Genomic DNA, 27126 nt, shown 5'->3' on the forward strand with positions numbered 1-27126 from the left:
CTGGAAGGCACCTATTTGTGTACTAAATTGTATTGTGGGACCGAAGTTGGGATTTGCCTAGATTACTCCTAGAGGGAGATCGATAGAAAGGGCATTTGTCCTTAGGCCATCAAAAACAGCCAGGCAGAATTTTTGACAGTGGGGGGGTTACTGATCTCTATGGACCTATCTGAGGTTGAGGGATGTCTGGACTAGGGAGGGAACTGCCCGCACTAGATCAGAAGGAGAGTTAGAGAGGGATGGATGTTATTGAGCCCTGTTTTCAATTTTTTGTATAATAACCCTTGAACCTTCCTTGTGAGTTGGTGTGTTCTTGAGGACCTCTGCCACAGAAAATTAGTTGTTCTCATCCGTGTTGGCCAAATTAGGTAACTCAGATCCTTTGGTGACATTGTTTGCTATGATATCCCCACTCCTCCGATAATTAGATGAGTATGCTCACAGTTATTAGCTACATGAGATGAAGGCATCTGTGGGTGCAGCTATGGTGGTATTAACAAAGGCCTTTAAGCCGAGAGAGGGAGTGAAGCTGGGTAGTTATGTTTTATTTTTGTGAAATAATTGACAGGGGCAGGAATATGTGGGTCAGAACTTCCAATGGTCTCCATCCAATGTGTCCTTGAACAGTCTGAAGGTATAGGGGTCAGAGTGAGATGTGGGGGCATCTCAAGGTGCTCTAATGGCTATTGTTTAATTGTTTCATGGAGCACTACAAGCAAATATAGCTTCTCAATTTGCGTTTGCCTCACTGGTAGACCTGAATTGCCCTTCAGCAATATTTAAATCGCCACCTTGCAAGTGGCCCTGTTTTGCAAAACATATGTTACTGTATAGCATGAATTGTTTTTTTTTTTCTGTTGCACTAATGCACTAATATTGCTTAAGTAGGCCATCCATACCTTATGGAAGGACAAAAATGAAAACCGAGCACTAGCTAAAGGAGTACATGACGACCATATTGTGGATGGCATTCAATGCCTATAGTGCAGATGATATGATAATGCAACATGTTGGGTAAGGCTAATCCTTGTGCATAGGCAATGTGACTTACATATAGCTCCACACTGTGGAGAGCGTTAAAATTGACAACTCGTATTTTAGGCATATCAGTGATGAGGAAAAAAATGGAATAGACATGTGCAAGCTGGCTTGCTGAAATAGTAATGCATCACGGCAAACGGCACATTGTGTATCAGTCGAGAATAAAAATCCCCAAGACCAGAGCAGTAGCTCACAAAAATTGCATGGTTTGTGTCCAGTCTTGTTTTTATACTACATCCTCGATGAATAATATATTAGTCAGCTTGATTAATACTCAAGTAGATTAATATTTTTTCTTTTTCCTGCATTAGGTCTGTCTCCACGAGATTTGGTTCTACAATTTCGTCATAAGGTACCGTTTTTTTATTTTTTTTATTTTTTAACTGGTTTTATTTGTGCTTCAATATGAATCAGTATCCTATCTATATATATACAGATGTCATTGACTAAAGTTGAGTTATGCATCATAGGTCTGTGGACCCCAAGGGCGCGGGCCTCTTGAAAGGCCCATTAACATTCTTTGTATCTTAATTACAGTCAATAATTAGTTTTTTAAAAATGCTTTAGTTATTCAGGAAAAATTTAATGATGTGTTATTTATATAGCGCTTATTCCTAAGCGCTGTACATAAAACATTTGTACATACATCATTGTCTGCCCAACCGAAGTTGCTACTCATTTATCGACCTCGGAAGGATGAAAGGGTGAGTTGGGCCTGCTGGGATTCGAACCTGTGACCTGCAGATCACAGCAGCGAGTGCTCAACCCGTTGAGCTATCTTACTGGCCAAAAATGCCATTTCTGCTTGCTAGATATTTTATGTGTAAGGTCTGTTTATGAACACTATAGCATTGCTGCAAATTAGTGTAGTGGCTTCCTCCTTTGTGGATACCATTGTTATGATCTCATTATAGTGCCATGAGGGTAACCCATGTTTGTAGGCCCATCCTGCTACGATGCCCATCCTTCCACCATGACCCATCCCTTCTGAGACTCATCCCTACTCCAAGGCCATCAGTGCTCCACTTCCCTTCTAGTCTCTTTCCTCAGATTTTGTGGATGTTAATGGAGTATAAAACTGGGACATCGCTAAAATCCAACTGAGTCGTAACAAAGCGCTCTACAACGGCATGTGACTGTGAATGGAACAATCGGTCAGTGAAAAATTCCAGTGGTTTCGTACATAACCTCTGAAGTCTAATCATCATTCAATTGACTTTCACCTTGTCTCTAAATGAAAACTTTTCAAGAACTCTTGTAAGCTTAAGAGGGCCTGGTTCTGCTCTAAAACTATCCAGTGGTGAGATAGAATAATTATTTATTTCTTTTTTTTCCTTGGGTATCTTAATGACTACTTGAATAGTGATATTTTGATTTTCTATGATATGTAACAAGTCTGCTAAAGCAGCTGGTAGCTACAGGTATAATCTACTTGTGGATGTCATCTTCCAACGTGAGAGTATGTTGCATTGCAGATGAGAGGTATTGTGAATATTCACCTAAATGTTGGAATGAAAAAAGTCCAGCTTTGCTCAAATTCATTGAATTTCACTTCTGGATTTGATCTCTGATTGTCTTTATTGGCTCTTCTTTGGTTAAACTCTTATTGGCAGTATTGATATTTACATATCAATAAGCAGATTTTTCATTAAATAACTTGTTTCGACTGAGAGTATGGTATGGTATTGATACTTGTAAAGTGCAAGCTATCACCTTGACAAGGTATTTTGGTGCTAATAACGGTCACTGGCATATCAACACCAAAGCACAAGCAAAACGGAGGAAGTATGGAAACAAAAATGTTTTCAATCCCTGCATGTTATATATATTTTGGGGTTATATCTATTACTGTGTGGTATTTCTTTTGTTTTGGTGGCATTTGATGATATTTTTATAATCCTTGGCAATATATTGTTAACTCATGCCCTCCTGTGGTATCTTATGTACGATACCACATTATGCCCTTTTGGCTGCGTTTCAACAAATGTAAAGCATGCAATTCAAATACTGCACATTCATTCAACCGCTCTAGATATACAACTTGCTGAGGCTACTTTGCTTTGATATATTTCCTACAGTATGCCTTCTTCGAATGGATTGTGTCCTCCCACATATTTCTTATGTTTAGATATGTTGTCTCCCAGCTCCGCTGCTTTGGAATGTATTTTTCACCAGAGGGTGCTGTGTTCGAAGCCGCAGAGTCTTATTCCCTTGAGGGCCGCGTCGAGCGTCAACGTCATCCGCTGTATAAAGGGCTCGAGCGGCACCTGTTACCTCAGTTCCGTTTTTCTGAGCAACTGCTTTGTGTCACGAACGGCGCATCAGGTTTTTTCTCGACAATGTCCTTGTCATCTACTCCCACCACACCCAAGACGGGGTTAAAAAACTGTCAGAAGTGTGGTAGGAAAATGTCAATAACTGACCCCCATCGGAATTGCCTCTGGTGTCTCAGCCCAGACCATCGGGTTGACGAGTGCGGTTCGTGCCAGGCCATGTCCAGTAAGGCTCTTGGGGAACGTAGAGGTAAGCTGGTGGTGGGGGTGGAAACTTACAAATCTTCTAAAAGACAAAAAGATTCAGATGAATCTAGTTGAAAATCTCGACATGGGTCGAGGTGGTCGAGATCGAAGAGTTGCTTGAGGAAATCCTCCTTGTCTTCGTCTAAGAAGTCAAAAAAGCGACGTCACAGGTCTTCTTCCTCCTCGTCCTCCTCTGAGAGGAGAGTAACTTATCCATCCAAGCACGATACCCCTGAAAAATGGGAGGCCTTTTGGGCTTTGATGCTTAAAATATTCGAGAAAGCGGCCCAGACCCCCTCGAAGATGCCGCATGGTGATCATGCCTCTACACACGCTAAAAGTGACAGAGGAAAATCAAGATCTAAACGCGCGAGAGCCGAAAAAGAGTCAAGAGTGTCATCAAGGGAAAGTTCCCCGATGCCACGTACTAAGACAAAACCTCTGGTGCATAAATCGGTGGTAGCGGAATCATCATCGGCGTCGAAGTCGAAACTCGACGCGACACAGTCGGCGACCATTGCATCGAAACCGCCGACGAAAATGGCGTTGACACCTTTGACTGTATCGAAGCCTCCTTCAAAAACGTCAAAGCCAACATCTCCTTTATCGACGCCTTCAACACCTTTATCGAGGCATTCTTTGATCCCGATACCCAACTCAACGCCATTGCCGATACCTAAGTCAATACCACCCTCTTTACCTGAAAAAGCGTTCAATCCTCAACCCAGACAGGAACTTTTCAGATCCATGTCATACATTTTTGAAGAACACTCCTCTGAAGAGGATGTCACTTCAGCTGGAGTTTACAAAATGCCAGTGGCTTAGACACTGCACCTGAAGCGGAATTTGAGAGACCAGACCCTAAAGATCATGCTGATCCTAGTTATAGAAATCTCATGGGTAGGGTAATTGATTTTATGGGTTGGAAGGCAGCTTCCCCAAATTTTGACCAGGATGACATGACGGACATCCTGAGTGAAGGTCCTCTAAAAGATCCTGTTCTTCCATTCCATAAAGCACTTCTGAAGAGGGTGATGGTAAATTGGAATAATCCTGATTCTATTTCAGCAGTAATCAAGAAATATGTACCAAAATACAGGCCATCTTTACCAGATACAGAATATTTATCTAAACATCCCTCCCTGAAAATCTAGTGGTTCAAGCTGCAACCTCCACTAGGCAATCAGCTTACCCCTCAATACCACCAGACAGGGATGATTAAAAAGTTGATGCTTTGGCCTGGAAAGTTTTTTCTTCAGGCAGCATGGCCCTTAAATCGACTAATGTAACTTGTACTTTAGCAAGATTTACATATACCCTGTGGGACTGCATGACATCAGCAGCTGATCGCATCCCTGAAGGTGAGGAACGGGATGGTTTCCTGGCTGTAGTAAAAGATGGTAAAGAGGCTATGGAGGAATGCCTTCAGTCAGGACTGGACATTGCTGATAGTGTAAGCAGGTCCATGGCATCTAGCAGTGTCCTACGCAGGTTTGCATGGCTAAGGAAATCTGGCTTTGCACCTGATGTGCAATCTAGATGACGTAATATGCCCTTTGACGGCTTGAGGTTGTTTGGCAGCAAGGTGGACGCGAGCTTGGAGAAGCTGCCGACCTCAAAAGCAGCAGCAAAGTCACTTAATGCTGCTAAAGACAGCCTCAACAACACTCTTACACAAGCTCATCTTCATGGCAGAGTCGCCCCTTTCATTTTCACTCCTCTTTTGGAAAAGGGAGGGTGCAGGCCAGTCAGAGGCCAACAGAGAAAACCCTTTCATGGTGGAAAAGGGAGAGGTGCTAGATCAGCCACAACAGCGGCTACTACCTCCTCAACCACTTCCGCAGCCGCTGCAAAGCCACTTTGATGTCTTCACCCACAAGACCCCGGTGGGAGGCAGAATCACTCGGTATCTGGACGAATGGCAGGGCATTACGTAAGATGCCTGGGCACTAGAGATAGTGACCCATGCTTACTGCCTTCCTTTTCATGAAAGACATCAAGATCATTAACCGGGAGCCAACTCTGTAAAAATTCCAGACCCGCTCCTTGTGCAGGAGATTTGAACCTTGCTAGAGAAAGGTGCACTAGAACATGTACCTGTAGAAGAAAAGAACAAGGGTTGGTACTCCCCTTATTTTCACATCCCCAAAAAGGACGGACGATTGAGACCCATCTTGGACTTGAACAAATTCCTCAGGAAGGACATGTTCAAGATGGTGACCCTTTCTCAGATCCTTCAGGCTCTTCAGCTTCAGGACTAGCTGGTTTCATTAGAACTTCAGGATGCTTACTTTCATGTTCCAATCCATCTCAATCACAGAAAGTACCTGAGGTTCGCAATTGGTGGCTCTCATGATCAGTTTAAGGTTCTACCATTTGGGCTGACCTCCGCCCCGAGGGTTTTCACCAAACTGATGGCGGTGGTGGCAGCGAGTATCGGGAGAAGGGGGATTCACGTCTACCCCTACCTGGACGATTGGTTTATCAGGGCAAGTTCTCCCGAACGAGCCCAGGAACATCTGGCCTTGACCTGCCACTTCTTACACAGACTGGTCTTCTCCCTCAATTACAAGAAGTCACAAATTATTCCAAGCCAAAGACTCCAATTCATCGGAGCAGGCCTCGATACTTCCTCAGGGAAAGCCTCGCCTCCAGAGGAGAGAGCTCACCATATTCTGTAGATGTTAGAAAAGGTTCAAAATGCTCAACATCTACCTGTATTCGACTCTCTAAGGTTGCTAGGACTCATGGCATCCTGCATTTTTCTGGTGCCAGGAGCCAGATTGATGAGATCCTTTCAATGGGCCCTCAGGACTCAATGGTCCCAATTTTTGGGGGAGATGTTAGATCTTCTGCAAATCCCAGCCAAAGTGGCTCAAGATCTCCTATGGTGGGCTTGCAAGGTGAATATCCTCAAGGGGGAACCTTTTTGGCAACCATGGCCAGAGATGACGGTAGTGACGGACGCCTCACTCACGGGGTGGGAAGCCCACACCAACGATCTGACAATCAGCGGTCGTTGGTCTCCATCGAGGCAAGTGAGGCAAGTGGGTTAGACACTTCCCCTGAGGTGGAGTTTGCTAGGCCAGACCCGGGGGAGCATGCTGAAACCCCCTATAGAGCCTTAATGGCCAGGATCACAGAGTTCATGGGGTGGTCTGCACCTTCACAATCTTTCCAACAAGATGACCTCACGGATATTCTTGACAAAGGCCCACAGGAGGATCCTGTGGTGCCTTTTCATAAAGCTCTTCAGAGGAAGATCATGACAAACTGGGAAACCCCAGATGTCGTACCAGCAGTAAATAAAAAACTGTCTACAAAGTACAGGGTATCTTCTACAGACCCGGAGTTTTTGTCTAAACACCCATCCCCAGAAAGTCTGGTGGTACAGGCAGCACCCTCTACCGATGTCAAGACGGCTTATCCTACCGTCCCACAGGACAGGGACGATAAAAAATATGATGCTATGGCAAAGAAAGTCTTTTCAGCATGTAGCATGGCGTTAAAATCTGTTAATGCTACTTGCACCCTTGCTAGGTTCAACCATACACTTTGGGAGTGTGCTTCTACAGCGGCTGACTGCATCCCGGAGGGAGAAGAAAGGGATGCGTTCCTGAATATTATACAGGACGGTAAAGACGCTATGTGCGAATCCCTCCAGACGGGCATTGATTCGGCTGACAGTATCAGCAGAGCAATGGCGGCAAGTACATCAACCAGGAGATTCGCTTGGTTGAGAAAGTCCGGTTTTGCCCCAGATGTGCAAGCCAGGCTCTTGAACATGCCATTCGATGGCTCTTCTTTGTTCGGGAAAAAGGCGGATGACAGTTTAGAGAAACTGCAAACTTCAAAAGCAGCAGCAAAATCCCTAGGAGCTGCAATCCGTCAGACTCCCTTTCGTCCCACAGGAACCTCTGCGAGGGGCAAGTCCTTTCGCTTCTACTCCGCATTCGGAAGAGGTAGAGGACGACCGGCTCAAAGGGGTCAAAGAAGAACTACCCGAGGTGGACGGGGTAGATATTCAAAAGCCGCAGCAACAGCAGGTGCCTCTTTACCATCGGCATCTGCATCAGCCGCCCCAAAACCACTCTGAGGACTTCCCTCACAGGACACCTGTAGGAGGCAGGTTGACTCAACATCTGGCGGTATGGCAGGCTATCGCGTCAGATGCTTGGGCATTGGAAACAGTTGCCCAAGGTTACTGCCTGCCTTTCCTACGTATACCTCAGAGTCATCCACCGGGGATCAGCTCTCAGAAAGCTCCAGATCCGCTCCTCTTGCAGGAAATTTTGGACCTGCTAGAGAAAGGTGCCATAGAACCGGTACCTGTAGCGGAGAGGAACAAGGGCTGGTACTCCCCTTACTTTCTCATTCCAAAGAAAGACGGAGGACTGAGACCCATCTTGGACTTGCGAGAATTGAACAAATTCCTCAGAAAAGACAAATTCAAGATGGTCACTCTTTCTCAGATCCTCCAGGCCCTTCAGTTCCAGGACTGGTTGGTATCTCTGGACCTTCAGGACGCTTATTTCCATGTGCCTATCCATCTCAAACACAGGAAATACCTGAGCTTCGCAATTGGCAACTCTCACTATCAATTTCGAGTGCTGCTATTTGGGCTGACCTCCACCCCGAGGGTCTTCACCAAGTTAATGTCGGTAGTGGCTGCAAGTCTAAGGAGGGAAGGGATTCACGTCTACCCCTACCTGGACGATTGGTTGATCAGGGCTGTTTCTTCGGAACAAGCTCAGATCCAGCTAAATCACGTGTGCCACTCCCTTCACAGACTGGGCTTCTCCCTCAATTTAAAGAAGTCACAAATGATACCATCGCAGAGACTCCAGTTCATAGGAGCGATCCTGGACACTTCCCTGGGAAAAGCCTCGCCACCAGAGGTGAGGGCTCAAGATATTCTACAGATGGTTACCAAGTTCCAACATGCCCAACGTCTTCCAGCCTTCGACTTTTTGAGGTTGCTAGGCCTCATGGCATCCTGCATTTTCCTAGTGCCAGAGGCTCGCCTGAGAATGAGATCCCTCCAGTGGGCACTGAGGACTCAGTGGTCACAATTCTCAGGGAGAATGACAGATCTTCTTCAGGTTCCCGGCAGGGTGGCTCGAGACCTTCAGTGGTGGGCCTGTCAGGAGAACATTCTGAAAGAAGAACAGTTTTGGCAACCCTGGCCGGAGATAACAGTAGTCACGGATGCCTCACTCACGGGGTGGGGAGCCCACGCCAACGATTTGACCATCAGCGGTCGTTGGTCTCCATCGGAGTCCAGACTACATATCAACCTGTTAGAGCTGAGAGCCATCAGACTTGCGCTGAAGGCGTTCCTGCCAGCTGTACAAGGGAAGAATTTCCTGATAATGACGGACAACACGGTGGCCATGCATTACCTCAACAAAAGAGGAGGCGTAGGATCACTACCCCTGTGCAGAGAGGCGATGCAGCTCTGGTTTTGGGCAATCCAAGAAGGAATCTCTCTATCGGCAGTTCACCTTGCCGAAGAGAAGAACTTGACAGCGGACGCTCTTAGCAGGCAGAACACAGTCTCCCACGAGTGGGAGCTAGCTCAGGAAGTCCTTCAAGAGATCTTTGCCCTTTGGGGAACCCCTCAGGTAGATCTGTTCGCCACCAGCCTAAACAGGAAATGCGACCTGTTCTGCTCAAGGGAATTTCACCCGAGAGGAGCTCTGGGAGACGCGTTCATAGTGGACTGGGAGTTTCCGCTTCTGTACGCGTTCCCACCGGTCCCTGTCATTCCTCAAATGATCAGGAGGTTGAGAAGATTCCGGCGAACCATGATCCTAATTGCCCCGGATTGGGCCAGGAGAACGTGGTACCCGGACCTTCTAGACTTGTCCATCTGCCCTCCAATTCGACTTCCACTCAGAGAGAACATACTCTCACAGAAGGGAGGTCAGGTTCTCCATCCAGACATCAAAACCCTCAATCTTCACGCTTGGCTTCTGAAAGGCTGAGGTACAAGGATTGGGACCTCCCTGATGATGTTATGGAGGTGTTGCTTTCGGCAAGGAGGCCAGCAACAAAGTCTTTATACCGCTGCCGTTGGAACAGATTTTGCAGCTGGTGTAGAGAACAGAATATCGACCCTTTTTCATGTGGTACACCAATGGTTTTGTCCTTCCTACTATATTTGGCAAATTCAGGCCTTCAAGTTGGCACCATTAAGGGCTATCTCGCAGCGCTATCCATCTTTAAGCGTACTGCGGAAGAACCATCCTATTTCAAATTACCCTTGGTAATACAGTTTCTAAAGGGGTTAACCAATGTTTATCCCCCAAGACCATTCCAAGTTCCCCTATGGGATTTAAACTTAGTACTAACTTTCCTGATGGGCACACCTTTCGAACCTCTCCATTCGTGTTTGTTAAGATTCCTTACCCTTAAAACTGTTTTATTAATAGCACTTACATCTGCTAGAAGGGTGAGCGAATTACAAGCTCTTTCTTGTAAACCCCCCACACAATATTTCACAAAGCCAAAGTTGTCCTGCAAGTGAAGCCTAATTTCCTCCCAAAGGTGGTTTCTGAATTCCATATCACTCAGATGATTACTCTACCATCTTTCTATCCTCCTCCTCACCCGGGGAAAGAGGAAGAGAGGTTACACAGGCTAGACCCTAGGAGGGCTTTAAGTTTTTACATCAGTAGACTAGCCAGGATAAGACAGGCAGACCAGCTGTTTGTAGGTTACGCAGGTCACAAGCTGGGGTTACCAATTACTAAGCAGACCATTTCCAGATGGATCATTCTAGCCATTCTGGAATGTTATAAACTGGCAGGGAAGGAGCCCCCTCAAAACCTTAGGGCTCATTCGACCAGAGGTATTGCAGCTTCATCGGCCCTCAAAAGAGGCGTGCCGGTTAAAGACATCTGTGCGGCCGCTACATGGTCGTCTGTCCATACCTTTACACGTTTTTACAATTTGGATTCCTCCTCCAGTCAAGAGACTAGGTTTGGAAGGGCTGTGCTGCATTCTATTCATCAATAGAAGACAGCGTGAAGTCAGTACTCCCTCCTCCGATAATAGAATACTGCTATGGGAGCCTATCTAAGATGAGGAATACGTCGGAGGACACTATCCCTTCGAAGAACAAGTTACTTCTTACCTTGTAACGTTCTTTCGACGGGATGTTCCTCCGACGTATTCCTCATCGACCCTCCCATCCATCCCCGCAGTTCTACTTCCCTTTTTGTTGCAGCTTACGCTCCTTCAGGGTGATTAGTTTAGTCCAGAAAGTATTATTGTGGGCTACAAAACGGAACTGAGCAACAGACGCTGCGCGCGGCCTTTATAGGCAGGATGACGTCGACGTCGATACGGCGGCTGTCGAGGGACATCGACTCGGAGGACGTCGACGCGCAGCGCCCTCTAGAGAGAGAAAATTTTCCGAGGCTAGCAGAGCTGGAAGGAGATATCTAAGATGAGGAATACGTCGGAGGAACATCCCGTCGAAAGAACGTTACAAGGTAAGAAGTAACTTGTTCTTCTTGCCTAAAATAATTTCTTATTTCCATCCGTCACAGAAAATTACCTTACCTTCTTTTTGTCCTCCTCCTCATGCTAGTAAGGAAGAGGAAAGGTTGCATAGACTGGACCCAAAAAGGGCTCTGTTTTTACATTTCCAGATTGGCAAATCTTCGACAATGTGACCAACTATTTGTTGGGTATACTCGACACAAATTGGGCCTTGGAGTGTATAAACAAACCTTATCCAGATGGATAATTCTAGCTATCTCGGAGTGCTATAAATTGGCTGGAAAAGAGCCTCCAGATGGATTAAGGGCTCATTCAACCAGCGGCATGGCAACTTCCACAGCTCTTCAAAGGGGTGTCCCGGTGCAGGATATTTGTTCGGCGGCCACCTGGTTGTCAATGCACACCTTTGTAAAGCATTACTGCTTGGACTCTACTTCATATCAAGGAGGACTCTTTGCAAAAGCTGTCCTTCATTCAGTCCATAATTAAAATTTCTGGTACTCCCTCCTCCAAATTCTTACTGCTTTGGGAGCCCATCTAAAGATGAGGAATATGTGGGAGGACACAATCCATTCGAAGAACAAGTTACTTACCAACTGTAACATTCTTTCGATTGGATGTTCCTCCCAATATTCCTCATCGATCCTCCAAACCTACCCCTCTGTACAGTTTTACGCCAGTTGCACTCAAACTTCCTTAAGAGCCTGAGGACTTAAAGCCTGATCAGCTGATGTGACCGTGAACACTGTAAAAACAGAATTGACGTAACGAGCGCTGCTCGAGCCCTTTATACAGCGGATAACATCGACGCTCGACGGCGACCCTCGAGAGACTACGACTCTGCGGCTTCGAACACAGCGCCCTCTGGTGAAAATAAAATTCCAAAGCAGCAGAGCTGGGAGACAACATATCTAAAGATAAGGAATACGTGGGAGGAACATCCAATCGAAAGAACGTTACAGTTGGTGAGTAACTTGTTCATCTCGCCATGCATGTCAAATAAAAGGGACTGGATGCAGAATAAATGAGACTAAATTTACTTTTTAGAATGTGTTCTTAATTGTAAAATAGAATTATGCAAGTTACACAGTGACACTTATGCCCACATTGTAGTTCACGGTGCAAGTACGTTTTTTCTTCCAATAACTTTCTGTGCACTGCCAATTGACTTGGCCTCGTAAAACTTCACAACAAAAATACCCTTTACAAAAACAGCAAGGCTTTGAGGAATATGAACACAGAATGACATGTACATTTAAATTCAAATCTCTGCTGCAGCACCTACAATTACGTGAAATATTTAACCTGTGCTACATAGTATCATTCACATCACCAGCACCTCAATCTCATATTTACCTAAATCGGTAAGTCTGGCAGTGAAATCTTCCCCAGTCTTTCTGCCTGCCTTGCACAGGGACAACCCAGATAAGGATTCTCAAGTTTGCAGTTTTTCTAAGAATCGTCAACCCAGGAGAGACCGCTTCAGCATCAGCATTAGCCTAGCATACAGTCAGCTTGCAAGCACCAGACTGTCTGCTCAGCAACCAGCGCTTCCGCCTCCTTCGTTCGTCAGTGCACGAAGAGGAGTGCCCTTCTGCTCTGCCTCAAAACCTTTTTTATGAACAACCCTGTCAATCACCAGCACCTCCCCTTGTCCAGCTCATCCCACTAAGAATCACGCGATCTGCCTTTCTCATTCTGCTAACATCATCAACTTTTTGATTTGAGAAGCTTAATTGCTGATATTCTTTATAAACCACTTACTAGACCCCCCTGGAGCCGACAAATGTAGCTCTAGATATCCAACAGTTTCATTTGGAGACGCAAGCTAGATAACCAGAGTAACCCTGATACATTTATGGACTTTTAAAATGTGCAACAAAAAAAAAATCTGTGCCCAGAGATATATCCGCAATAAAGAAAATGTTTAGACTTGCAATTGAATAATCTACTATTGCCATATGATTAGGCCATTATGGGGTTTGAAGAATTCCATCATGAAGTATCATGAATTAGTAGCCAAGGTTATTTTTCCTGCCTTGATTTCTCTCTGAGTTAAAAATCTGACAAGGGATTTAGATGCAGCGACATAAGAAATGAGACACAGGTCACAATTGTTACTGATGTCACGTATATGAGTAAGTGAAGCCGAAGGTAAATCTCCTGCCATTCCATAGCAGCACTTGGGTGGCCAGCTAGGGGGAAGTTGGCGACTTTGATCCTAGTTCCCCAGATGGGCTCATATGACATGACTTTTTTTGTATACATTAAGGTTGTTAAAACACTACAGTCTGGTAACACTTGTGGTTCATAAAATAATAAATGACACATATTTCATGCACTAATACATGAAATGCAATATTATGAAATGATCATTATGATTTATCATGCATTGTTATGAAGTGATCTGTGTGTTCTTTGTAAGGGTTAAAAACTGTTAGGAAAGAATGGTGAGCCAGAATCAAGGCTATATGTGTTTATGTATTACCTGCTTGCATACTTGAGTAGCCACAGCTAAATGAGCATAGTTTGGTGCAGTGACTGGGGTGATTAGGGATTTTGTAAGGGAGCGAGGGTGGGGGAAGAGTGTCAGGGAATGGCAAACGCTGGGGACTCCATCTTGCATAGGACCATGCGTTGCTCACGCACATGGGATTAAGGATATGGGAAGACATTAGGTGGGGTCCAGGTATGATCTTTGTGTGGGCCATTCAGGGGTGCAAATTAAATGAAGGCAGAAGGATAGGTCCTGATATCTGCAATAGATCCCACTTGACCCCAATGCTTAAAGACTGGAACAAAATCATGTTTATCATGAGGGCTGTGGTTGCATGGCCCATCTTAAAATGTTTAAGCCTTAAATAGGCTCAAATATATTGGGTATATGACTGGTCTGAACAAAATTAAGGAGAGACAGAGGATACTTAATTTGATCTTTCAAGGAGGATACAATATCACATGTCTACTGCGGAGAGCTAACCAAACCTCTGTCAAGCGCTAGAAATTGTCATTTGGTTAATGTGTCTCATAAAGGGCTAGTGCAGTGAGTAGCAGTATCACTTTTGTATCCCAAATTTGAAATTGTAAATATAAAGACATGTGGATTTAGGCTATACTAAAGGGGTCACTTACACTGTTATTGCCATTTATGCCTCTAGTGCTGATGAGCCTCGGTTATTCCAAATGATCAAAGTAGATTTAGCCTCAAGCCATAATTTTTTAATAGTGAGCAGTGATTGCAATATTGCCCTCAATTCCTTTAGGGACTGAACTTTGGATAGCAGACAGTGTTCCAGGCAATGCACTTAAAGGGATATTAAGAAGCTGATGTTTCTTTGGACTTCATTGATGCTTGGAGGCTAATCCATCCACATAGTTGACTATTTGGTAGAGGGCGCTAGAGGGCCAAACAAGATGGCTGCATTGTAGCGAGCTCCCGCACGGCCAGACATTAATCCTGTACAATCCTATACGATTTCGGAATTCTACCACCCTGACCTGAGTTGGCCCAGGCTCTCCAGACGCTTCTGCACTCTCCGGCGAAATATGGTGAAATATCGGAGCCCCAGCGACCCTTAACGCGGTGGCCCGAGCCTACAGCCCGAGACATCCGAACAGGCCCATCCGAAGTAGGGGCCGTGAGCAGCCACCAGTGCCTGAGCAGTGATCGGCGCGGCAGAGGCACCTACCCCCGGTACATCTTGAAGGAACGGAGCCGTGCGGCGTGGAGCTGCAGACGAGGAGTGCAGTGAGACCCCACCCCCGCCGGGTCGACAATCCCGCAACGCGCCACCCGCGGTCGCGGCCAGAGCAGGCAACCAGAATCCACGGCTGGAGAGAGGAGGCCCCAATAACAGTGCACGCTCCTGGTCACCAACCAGAGGGGAAGTGTCATGATTCCTGACCCTCATGTCCCCAGCCCTCCAAGATGCCAGGCTGGAGCCAGGACACGATCACCTACATGGCCCTCAAGGGCCTCTCCATCCCTCCAAAGACCCACTTGAAGTCAGACTTGGCGCTTGTGGCACCAGACTCACTCACTCCCATAGGATAACATTGGGGATTGGACTGTAGTGCTTTGATGGGGACAAGATGGATGCCCCCACATATTTCGGTTCCCAGAACTGCATGGGCAGTCTAGTCTTTTGGGTGTGGTTCAGCCCGGAGACAACTGGGATACCCAGAGACTATTTAAGCCACGCCCAGGCTGAGAAACATGCTTTGTGTTTTCTGCACCTGCAGCGTGACACTCACTGTGTTCGGATCGGTCTCCAATAGGCCTACATCTTTCTTTTGCGCTCAGCTCCTGCAAGAACAAGGACACTGTTAGGAACAGCCTTACCTTGCAGCGCTTCTGCCCATCATTCATCGCTTCTTCTGTTCTGCGGGCATCTTCGGCAGTGTCATTCCCATCCCGGCACGCTGCTTCCTAAGGGAAAAGAACAGAAAAAAGGCATTAGTAAGCATTCAGCAAATCTTAGCTTATTTTTAAAGTCTGAACGAGCTTCAAACGCTTACCTGAATCCCAGCCGCTCTGGGGGAACTCTGTCTCCGGAACTTTTCATCCATCTGCAAGAGGGAAAAGACACTTCAGGTTAGCGTGGAAACATCTAGAGGCGCTGCATACCGCTCTTACTCACCGCATTTCTTCTTCATAACCGGCTTCCACGCTGAAAATGTTGCGGCTCCTAAAAGACACAGAAAAAGAACTCAGTTCAATACAAATACGAAAGGGTCGCATCGCGCTCTCACTCACCTTCAGCACTACTCATCTCAGCAGCACGTCGCCATACCCGGACGCCGGCCATCATCGAACGAAGGAAAGGAACGACGTTAGAGAACTGTTCAAAAGACTCATTATACTTACCTGTTGGACTCTTGCCAGTGTAGTAACTAGGCAGCAATGAGCCTGCATCAAACAACGCGCCCCTGCGCTGAAAGCAGGACAGAGAGCACACTTTCCAAGAAAACAAGGCCCAGTCTCCAGTCGAGTAGACTCCAGGGAAGGGTTTGAGGTCGCAAGAGGTCAGAACAGGCTGAGTGATGTCCCCGTGGATACCAAGTGAGCGTTACAGGAAGAGGGTCAGAGCACAGATCCGCGCCGCTGCCCCCTCTCTAACATCCAGACCAGGCGCGGAATGCAGCATCCTCTGCCAGACATCCAGGAAGGGGTTGAGGGCCTGGAGACAGCGCCCCCCCCCCCCGGCGGGAACAGACAAGCGCAACCCACAAAGGACAAGCTGAGCTCAGAGGTGTGCACCGTCCAACAGACTTCCCGGTACAGGCACAATGCAAGCTGGGGGGAAAATCAGCCTTAACAGCCCTGCTGTGATCGCACACTGCTCCAGCCCCATACTGCACGCTCGAGCCACCTCTGCCACCACGCCCCACCCAGCCACGCTCCGCAACACTGCAGCATAACCCGCCAAAGGGGCCCATCACTCACACCAAGAGACAACGAAATAGACCCGCTGCCGCCCGGTGGGACAGTGAGTGCAGACCGCTGCAGCATCCTCATAAGCCCTAAAGGGATAAGACACACATACACACATCGCTAAAGTAGCGGCACTCCTCCCGGCACACCCAACGCCCCCAGAGGGCGCTGAATCAGCAAACCACACCAGAACAGGGCTCTACTCTCAAGCTTCCCCTAATAAAGAGACGACTGGTGCCACGAATCCGAGCACTTCCACTAGCCGTAACACACAGACACCCCCAGCAGAGCTGGTCCAATGGGGAAGACGGACAAATCCCAGAGAACTGACTTTCGAGGCCGGAATGGCTCCCAAAACCCCTAGACTCCAAGAAGAAGCAGAGTACCCAACCGACAGCGAGAACCAAATGGCAGAAGGAAACGCTGCAACCGACATTAAGGAACTCCTGCTGGACCTGAAGGCGGGCATAGGGAGTCTGAACAACAAAATGGACGGCCTCTCCTCTAAAGTCGATCTCCTCCAACACAGAATGGACACCCACACTGAGCGCCTCAACGAGGTAGAGCAGCGCGTGTCCAACCTAGATGACGGCGCAGTGACCCTAGAAGCTAGAATCACCCAGTTCGAGACCCAGATGAAGGTCACCACCGCCAAGTGTGAAGGTTTAGAAGGTCGCTCCCGAAGGAATAATATCGGGGTGAGGGAACACCAGCTTGAAACAAAAATGGAACACTTTGTGGAATCGTTATGCACCACTCTTTTCGGCCGAGATGCCCTCTCACACCTATTTGTTGTGGAAAGAGCACACCGGATCCCATCGATCAAACCCATCCCAGGGACCCCTGCTAGGCCGATAATAGCAAAATTACTCAACTATAAAGACCGTGATGCCATCCTGCGACTGGCCAGGGAGAAAGGAGAGCTACACCACGATGGAGACAGAATCCATTTCTACCCAGACGTCTCCCCAGCTGTCCAGTCCCAGAGAAGATCCTTCACTGCCAAAAGGCAAAGACTGAAAGAGAACCAATTCTCATACTCCATGCTCTTCCCAGCACACCTCAGAGTTCAGCAAGGGGGAAAAGTCAATTTTTTCCAAACACCGGAGGAGGCCAACACATTCCTATATCGAGAAGGATGCCCCGGGCTAAGTACCAACCAAGCACGCACACAAAGAGAAAGAAGCCGCAGAAATCCATCATGACCGACTCAAGGTCATCGACACTAAAACCCGAGCACAAAATACAGCAACCTGTCCGAAACGACACAGGAGCTTAGCACTCCGAGGCCGTGCAACTTGGGAAGCCCCTAACGCCCCTTGCACAGCAAAGTTAATTCAATCGTTCATCGTTAATGGGTGGGAAAACAAGGGATGGATCCGCGCCGTTGTGGATCATACCACGTCCAAAAGAACAAACGTGCGAGTTGGGGGTTGCCCGTGTAAGGCAGGAAGTTGGAGAACAAGGTTGGGAATGCGCCCTCGGACCGCCGACCCCCGTCATCCCCCGGCTCACCACGCTCTGTCACACCCCCTCCTCTGCACGCTCTGGAGAGCTTCAACAGTCGATCGCTGACGCTACCAGCAATTCCAGAAGATCCCTCGTGTAAGGCGTAACGACAGCGGCTTAAATCTACACACTAAACAAATAATTCAAAGTCGCCACCTGGAATTTTGGAGGGGGCAATAGCCCTTCTAAAACAAGGAAGCTCCTCCAATACTTGAAGAGACACAAAGTGGATGTGGCCATGATCCAAGAAACACACCTCCTGCCCGAAAAAGAACATCAATGGGCCCGAAACTGGGGTTGCCATAGATACTTCTTCTCGTACTCCGCATACGCCAGAGGGGTGGCGATCCTGACCAACAGGCGATCTGGGTTTCGACTGGTAAACTCCAAAAAAGACACGGAAGGCAGATCTCTCTTATTGAGAGGAATAGTGGAAGGCAAAGAGATCACCTTAGTCAACTCATATGGCCCCAACGTGGATGGGGCAAGGCAAATAACTTTGATTGGGTGCTTACACACCTCGCAACACAAGCCACGGTAACGATCATCTGGGGTGGCGATCTCAACACTACCCTGGACCCAGCAAAAGACAGGTCGCGAAATACAACACTGCCGATCTCCAAGGCCGCCCTCCAAGTACAGGAACTATGCAAAGCCTATGACCTGGTAGACGCGTGGAGGCACAGTAACTGGGAACAGCGCGACTACACGTTTCACTTGGCAGTACACAACACCAGTTCCAGAATAGACTACCTTTTCATCTCCACCGGAGGTTTGTTGCAGTGGGGGGCCCTGCCAAATACTACCTAAAACCTTTTCTGATCATTCCCCGGTAACCCTCATTTGCAACCCAGCCACCTCCAGGTATCGCCTGCTACATTGGCGCTTCAAGCCGGGCTCACTGCAGGACCAAGTGTTCGCCTCAGAACTACACGATGAAATCTCAGCTTTCTTGGAAACCAATGTGGGCTCTGTGGCTTTGGCGAGCACGATCTGGGAGGCACTGAAGTGCTTTGTGAGAGGGGTCTGCCTGGCCAAAGAAAACGGCATCCTTAAACTGATCCGTCGGGAGCTAGCCTCCAGTGAAGAACGCCTAAAAATACTCAAACTTAAAATCCCTGCCATGGAGGACTCCGCCACCCAGGCCACTCTCAAAGAACAACTGCAAACATTCAGGGCCACAGCGGAACCAGAAATAAAATTCCTAGGCCGGAACAACCTGATCCGACAATACGGCGAAGGCCAAAAACCTGGAGCCCTCCTGGCAAAACTAATAAATGCCAACAGGAACCCCACAACAGTCGAGAAAATACACTCCAATCAAGGCATAATCATGCACACAGACGATGAAATAGCAGATACATTTCGATCCTTCTACCAAGACCTTTACACCTCAAAATACCCCTCAGGCACTGAACCATTACACAGATACCTTGAAGACCCCAAACTATTTTGGGTGGAAAGACATCTACGAGAACCCCTTAATGAACTCATCACATCAGATGAGATAGTCGAAGCCATCAAATCCCTCCCAAACACCAAAGCCCCAGGACCCGATGGCCTAACCAGGGAATTTTACAAAGCTTTTGCAAAAACACTAACCCCTCGTCTCGCCAAGGTTTACTGTGAAGCGCTAGAATCAGGTTCCCTCCCGCAGACCACCTGAGAGGTCAATATTATCCTTTTACACAAGTCCGGGAAACCCCCGGAGGAATGTGCGTCGTATAGGCCCATTTCCCTACTTAATTTAGACAACAAAATACTGGCAAAAATACTCACTAAGAGGCTACTACCACTGATGCCGGGTCTCGTACTCGCGGATCAGGCTGGCTTTGTGCCAAGCCGCAACACGACATTCGGCATTAGAAGGCTGTTCGGGATCATGAAGGCTCTTAACCCCGATCACCAGGCCGTTGTGGTTTTACTTGATGCCGAGAAGGCTTTCAATTCGGTAGAATGGCCTTTCTTATTCGCAGTACTCACCCGGATGGGCCTGGGAGCCTGTTTCATAAAATATATATCCTTACTTTACAACAATCCCCAGGCGACATTTGTAGTGGGTTCGGTGAGAAAAAACTCCTATTAAGCTACAACGGGATACCAGGCAAGGGTGCCCTTTGTCAGCACTAATATTTGCATTAGTAATGGAACCCCTGGTGTCGTCCCTGCGATCCAACCAACTTCATCGGGGACTCAGCATAGGCCCGCACAAGCTAATCATATCCCTATATGCAGACGATGCAGCACTTTTCATCCGAGACCCCGTTGAAAACCTGAACCCAGTAATAAGAGCAGTAATTAAATTTGGGGCAATTTCCGGGTTAAAAATGAATCCTACCAAATAAATTATATTTCCGCTCACCCCTGCCACTGAACCATTTAACGATGACTACCACTTCACATGGGAAACCTCACGTGTAAGCTATCTAGGGATTTTAATGTCACTAAACTACCATGAAGTCTTCCGGGACAATTACGAGACAACATGAAAAACATTCCAGGAGAAAGTAAACTGCTGGAAATCCCTCCCGCTAACCCTGTGGGGAAGAGCCTCATTAGTTAAAATGCTGATCTTGCCGAAACTATTATACCTTTTCTCCACTATTCCCATTTTAATCCCTCAACTCTATCTGAAGAAACAAGAGTCTTGTCCTTGAGCACCTGTGGGCAGGCAAACCAGCCAGAGTAGCTCATTCAACCCTGATACTCCCAGGGGACTCGCTCTCCCTGACTTAGAGAGATATTTCTGGGCGGCACAGGCGCCGTTCCTCAGCCACTGGTACGCCACGCATTTCATCAGACCTCACATGCAAATAGAGCGGGCCCTGGCGACCCCCAACCTATTGAGGGCAGTCATCAGTCAGCTCCCAGTGCCATATAACACCATGAATGTCGTTCTCGCGACCTATAGGGTCGCCATGTCCTGGGGTCAGGGACCGGTCCCAACGGTGGCAGACTGGCGGAAAGACATCCTTTATTCTCAAGATGTTGAGTCTGATTTCATCAAAACGCTAACACAACATGCAAGCCCTCCTGACATCTGGGGCCCATTCGTAGCGGTCCTAATCAACGGAGCAGCAGATGAGGCATCGTCCTCGACGGGGGAACCCGATACCCAAGGCAGAGACACATAACTTGGCCAGGCAACAACCCCGGCATAAGTACTAACCCAAAAAGAGGAGGGGACAAACTATTGTGGAGGATGGCAGACTGAGTGCGGGGGGGGGGAGGGTCGGACGGGCGCTTGGGGAACGCACCCTCTGGGTTATGATAGTTTATGTAACTGGTTTAAAAAAATGCAAAAATAAAGTTTAAAAAAAAAGTTGTCCATTTCATATTTTTATACATTCTGCACAATACTCCTGCATCAGTATTGGACACTGAAGTCAATAACTGCTACGTTGATCCTCTATATAATTGAGTATTATAACCTCTTATCATTCTTTGTGTGTAATCAAGACATTCGGACCAGTAACTCCTTTACAGGACATTTGTGTTTTGGGGGGGGAAGCCCAAATTTCATATGTCTTTACAGAATGAGCTACAATTATTTCAAACCAACATCAACACAACTGACCCGTTTGTCATGAGGGATGCTTTTAAAGCTATCTTTAGGGATATAAGAACAGCTTTCTGCTTTAGGAAATATTATGACCAGCAGAACATATTAAACACAGTGGCCCTCATTACGACCCTGGCGGATTTTTTCCGCCATCGACGGACTTTTCCCCCATGGCGTAAAGTCCGTTTACGCCATGGCGGATGGCGGACTTACCGCCCCATTCCGAGGTTGGCGGGGCGGTAAGTCCCCATTGACCCATTTACCCTTCCCCATTCCCATTTCGGCCCCATAGGGCTCAATGGGAGTGGGGAAGGCGTTAATTACGCCACCGTACATTACGGTGGCGTAATTAACACCAAGGTCCCATAGCGCCATGGATTTCTATGCCCGCAAAAAGCGGGCGTAAAAGTGACCATGGCGCTTTGGGAACTCGTAGTTGGCGGTAAGGGGTCGGCGCAGCTAACGCTGGCGTAAACCCCTTACCGCCAGGGTCCTAATGAGGGCCAGTGTGTTTTTCTGAATAGCAGTCAATAATATCCAGTTCCTGGCGAACTCCTTAAATGTTTTATGATTGTTGTATCTTGAACACAAATTAGTTGTCAAGCAAAAGATTATTTGTCCCTTTTGTTGTGGCTGCTATACAACGACAAATTGAAAATAGTACAGGTTAGGGAGAAATGTTTTTTTGCGCCAATTGTTTTGGTTCCCTTGTTTGGTGGATTTCAACTTGAAAGAAGGAGATACTGCAATTTGAAGTTTATACCATGCATTTAATGATATTTTTGTATCATGTTTATCATACAATTTGCCTCTCAATTTTCCTCTCTGCACGTGTTTCACCGTTTCTATTCAATTTAGAACGGATCTTCAGGAGAGGTTTAGTTTCAAACAAATATATTCAATATAATAGTACCTACAAAAACAATGAAATCATTTTGCAATTAGCATTTGAGAAAAGAAAAAAAACATTTGGAAAGCAAAATTGTATTTCCGCTTGTCACACAAACAGAGGGAAAACATAAATGCTTTAGATTAAATCTGGAATCATTAAGCAAAAAAGAATTGAACAAATGGTGGGAAATTAAGACACTAAAAATGTATTTAGAGGTAGCAAGAATACCAAGGGTCCTCAGAATTTGCATTTTTCCCTCATTTGATGAGGATGATGAAGCAGCACTGAATGATTGGCATGATCTTTTGATAAACACCTCAAAGGAAATGATGCATGTCATAAATCAATCAGCCAAAGTACATGAAGAAACAATACAGGAAATTGAAATAACCAAAGAAGAGATCAAGAAACTCAATTTACCAGAAATTATATTCAAGAACTACCAAATATTGGATGATTACCTCACCAATTATGAACAGGAATTAAAAATTAAGAAGCAGAAAACATTAATCAGGGATGAAAATGATTATAAAAATCACAGGGTATAAACATATCAGAGAAAATTTGATCAACCAGTCAAAGTGAAGAACAAATTCAACCCAAAAACCCAACTGGCCAGTAACATTTCACAATCATCCTCAACCGACAATAAAGCTACTAGTGATTCAGAATCCAGACCAACTGAACTAACTGATATAGACCAGGTAACAAATAAATTGGGAACTACCCCTTTGGATTGTCCTTTTTTGGAAGAGCTTCAGAGATGCAGAAAGAGCTCAAGAGCTCAAATTCAAACAAACAGAAACATTACCCAAAGGAATTGAAATCCAGGTACCTTAACACCAAAAATCACAGAGGCAAGAGGGGAGGAACTAGGAAACCCCATAGAAAGTCAATTATGGGTAAAAACAAGATCACAACGAACGGGCAAAAGGAGGTAGACCTCGTGGGGAATCTATCCGATTTTCCAGTAACACCAGCACTAAAATCGGCATTAAGTAAAGGACTAACATTCAGTCTGACTACTTTACAACACAACTAGACATCTACAAATTTTGCAGACGATTGAAATTGAAAAAATACTTTGAAGAATCTCCAAAACGTAAAAGTACTGGAGTACAAGCATGAGAGCACCAATTTCAGTCTTAATGGAAACAATTGTTGAAAATACAGTTTCATTGTTAAATATCACAGAAGATAATGAATACACTACTGAAAAATGTCTTGATGAACTAGGTATTAAGACTGATCTTGCAGAAGAAACTAACTTAAAACCTACTTCAAAATTTATACCAAGCTTACCGATGGAAAATGTAATTGATCTCTTTAACAAAGCCGTAAGTGGCGACATTCGAAAAAATTATCTAGAAATATAAAAACAAAAACAAGTTACAACCTAACCAAAGCAGAAAAAGAAACCCTAGCACATTTAGCAAAAGATGAACTCATAATTACAAAACGAGCGGACATAGGAGGCAAAATTATATTGATGAACAGACTACGTTCTAGAAGGCAAAAAGCATTTATACGATACAAACTTATCAGAAACTAGACCATAACCCACTTCTGGATCTGGAGAAAAAATTGAACTTAATGAACAAAACATTGTTTGACCAAGGGATACTTAGTGAGGAAGAATACCGCTACTTATTAAGTAATGATTCAATAATGGCTACAATTTATTTTCTCCCTAAGATCCATAAAGACTACACAAATTTCCCATCACTTCGCCCAATCATAAATGGTATTGGATCATTAACAGAGAAGATCTTGCAATACATTGATTTATTTTTGCAACCCCCAACTTCAGGTCTAGCGTCATATGTTAAGAACTCTAAACATATAATATAACAACTCAATTGCATACCCTGGGAACCCAACTTTCATTTTGTTACACTGGACGTTGTACAACTTTATACTAGTATTCAACACAGCAAAGGAATTGAAAGTGCCTCCTTTTATCTTAAAACACGATCAATCTCGTACAGTAAACAGAATGAAATGATTATAAAAATGCTTGAGTTCTCACTGGAAAATAACATCTTCTGTTTTGATCTTCAGGCAAAGTCAAGGCACAGCGATGGGGTCGAAATTCTCCCTGGCAAATGCTAATCTACTCATGGGCCTTTTTGAAATTCGAAAATACCTGGACCCACGCAGCCTTCTCAGAAAATATAGAATTTTAGGGAAGGTACATGGACGTTATTTTGATTATATGGGAGGGTGAATTAGAAACCCTAGACATGTATGTCAATTATTTGAATACCAATGAATTCAACTTATCTTTGTCTAAAAAAGAAAATTCATCCAACACTTAGAAGTATACATTGAGGACCAAGAAATTCATACAAAATTATATGTGAAACCTTCTGCTGGCAACAGCTTACTTACTTTGCCACTTCAAACTATCCAAAACATGTGATTAATAATATACCCTATGGAGAAATGCTTAGGATCAAAAGAAATTGCAGCTCTAATTCCTCTTATCATGACAACCTACAGAAAGCTCTACCAAAGTTCATACGTGGCTCCCACCCAAATGTTATCAAAAATGCAGCACAAAAAGCAGAGAGAATCTCGAGGAATCATTTACTCACAGATGAACCAAAATCCAAACTGGAATTTTCAAAGCCAATATTTATCACTACCTACAGCACGGAGGTGAAAACCTTAAAAAAACATATTTAGAAGACATTGGAACATCCTAGAAACAGATCCCATGTGGATGATCAACCCAAAATTTGCTTTTGACGAGCACCTACAATCAGAAACTTTATTAGTCTAAGTTTTGTTGCATCCGTTATCTGAAGCTCAACATACTGAAACTTTTACAAATGAACCTGTACTTGGCTCCAACAAATGTGGCAACTGTAACCTTTGTCCCCTCATGGAGAACGGCAAAAAAGAAATCACTCTTCCGAATGGTTCCGTAAGAAAACTGAGAAGTTTCATTAATTGTAACCCAACATATGTTGTATATGGAATTATCTGTATCTGAAAATGTATATTGGCAGTACCAAGAGGACTCTTAAAACTAGAATATTAGAACACTTGAGGGCAATAAGAAATCAGGATCTCCTATACCCTCTTTCCCAGCATGTATTGACGGAACACCAAAACTATATAAAGATGAAGACCTCAAAATAATTGAACTGGATAATGTAAAAAAAACCCAAGAGGAGGCAATAGAGAGACTCTCCTTCGAAAATCAGAAGCTCAATGGATTTGTGTCATGGACACGGTTACCAATGGCCTGAACTCGGACACAGAGATGTTCCATTGGCTGTAAAGGATAATTATCTGCGTTCTATTTATCTTCCTATACTTTTCCGTGAGAATATATACTTTTTGAATTTTACTGTAACAATGTTTTTGCTAAAAGTGTTAGATACCAATTTAGCAACAGCATAAATGCCACTTTGTCTCTTTCTCCTTTCTCTTGTATACATTTATTCTTTTTCTCTATTTCACACAAATTAATTTCACGTTTTCCTCATTATGCCGTGCTAAGAATATATTTTTTTTGTAAATGAATATAAATAATCATAGATGGGGTTTCCTGTTTTAGGGGTTTGTTTTTACTTCCGGGGGTGTTTTTCCAGTGTTTTAAAAAAATTCAGAATCTGTGTTTATCAGTGTTTTCCCGTTTGCACCTTTTAAAAAATCGCGGATACCTGTTTTTTCCAGTGTAAACACAGAAGTGTTCTTTTATTGTTTCAACATTTAAAAGAGTTGACGATCGAGGTGGGACTTGAACCCACAATCCCCAGCTCTGGAGGCTGATGTCTTATCCATTAGGCCACACATTTATATTATAATTTATATTATATAAAACACATAGAATTTGCGCAAATGGCCAATTCAAAGCAATTGCTAAGGATTGGTGCATGTCAGGACTATTTGGCCCTATTTTGTGATCATCTTCATTTCCATCTGTACAAAGCACCAGTATAAACAAATTATTTAGAAGACAAAACATCAGAAGCCAAACGAAAACTATTACAATACACGATGCGAGGCGTAGCAACCACCACACTGCATACCCTCTTCAGTTAAAAGGGATAAATATGAATTGGGAAGGGTTTGTGTTGCAGGAGTTTTTCCTTTCTTTACCTTCGTTCACTGCAACATCATATGTAGGGTGTGTTCTCCAAACTCAAAGACCTGCTTTACATGTTGGCCTGGTGCCTTCATGATTTTGTTGTTTTGCCATGGGGTGTTCATTTTGTGTGTGACAGGGTGTTCACTCAGTCTATCACGGTCAGATCAGAGCTCACCCATCAAGTGGTCCAGTCAGTGGTCGAAGTGGGTGGGAGCGGTCAGGAAGTTTTACCGTTCCTATACTTTTATTTTAAAAAGAAACCGTTCCGGAACGGTTTTGTTTTAAAATAAAAGTGTAGGAAGCAGTTTAAACTTGCACTTTCAGTGCAGAGCACTGGACATTCCCTTAAACTGCAGGCGCATGCATTTGGGGGTTTATATTGTGCATGGGAGGTGGTATGGAGATGGGGTTTGCAGGGAGCGGTGCAGACCATTAGGAAACATAGCTCCACTACTTCTTTTTGTAGACTTCAACCACTGGGCCCAGTGGCCTAATGGATAAGACGTCAGCCTCCAAAGCTGGGGATTATGGGTTCAAGTCTCACCTGTCACAAGTCGT

At 45.3% G+C, this 27126-nt stretch overlaps 1 protein-coding gene across 1 annotated transcript in view; it reads left to right on the forward strand.

Moving 5' to 3' along the window:
* Nucleotides 1-27126, forward strand: part of AVL9 (AVL9 cell migration associated) — a 933501-nt gene that overhangs the window by 618415 nt on the left and 287960 nt on the right. Inside the window, exon 7 of the mRNA XM_069613227.1 lies at nucleotides 1353-1393. Coding sequence (XP_069469328.1) covers nucleotides 1353-1393 — 41 coding nt within the window. The remainder of the gene's footprint in view (nucleotides 1-1352; nucleotides 1394-27126) is intronic.

The sequence above is a fragment of the Ambystoma mexicanum genome, chromosome 5p (genome assembly GCF_040938575.1).
Source record: "Ambystoma mexicanum isolate Mex_15411 chromosome 5p, UKY_AmexF1_1, whole genome shotgun sequence".
Classification (NCBI taxonomy): Eukaryota; Metazoa; Chordata; class Amphibia; order Caudata; family Ambystomatidae; genus Ambystoma; species Ambystoma mexicanum.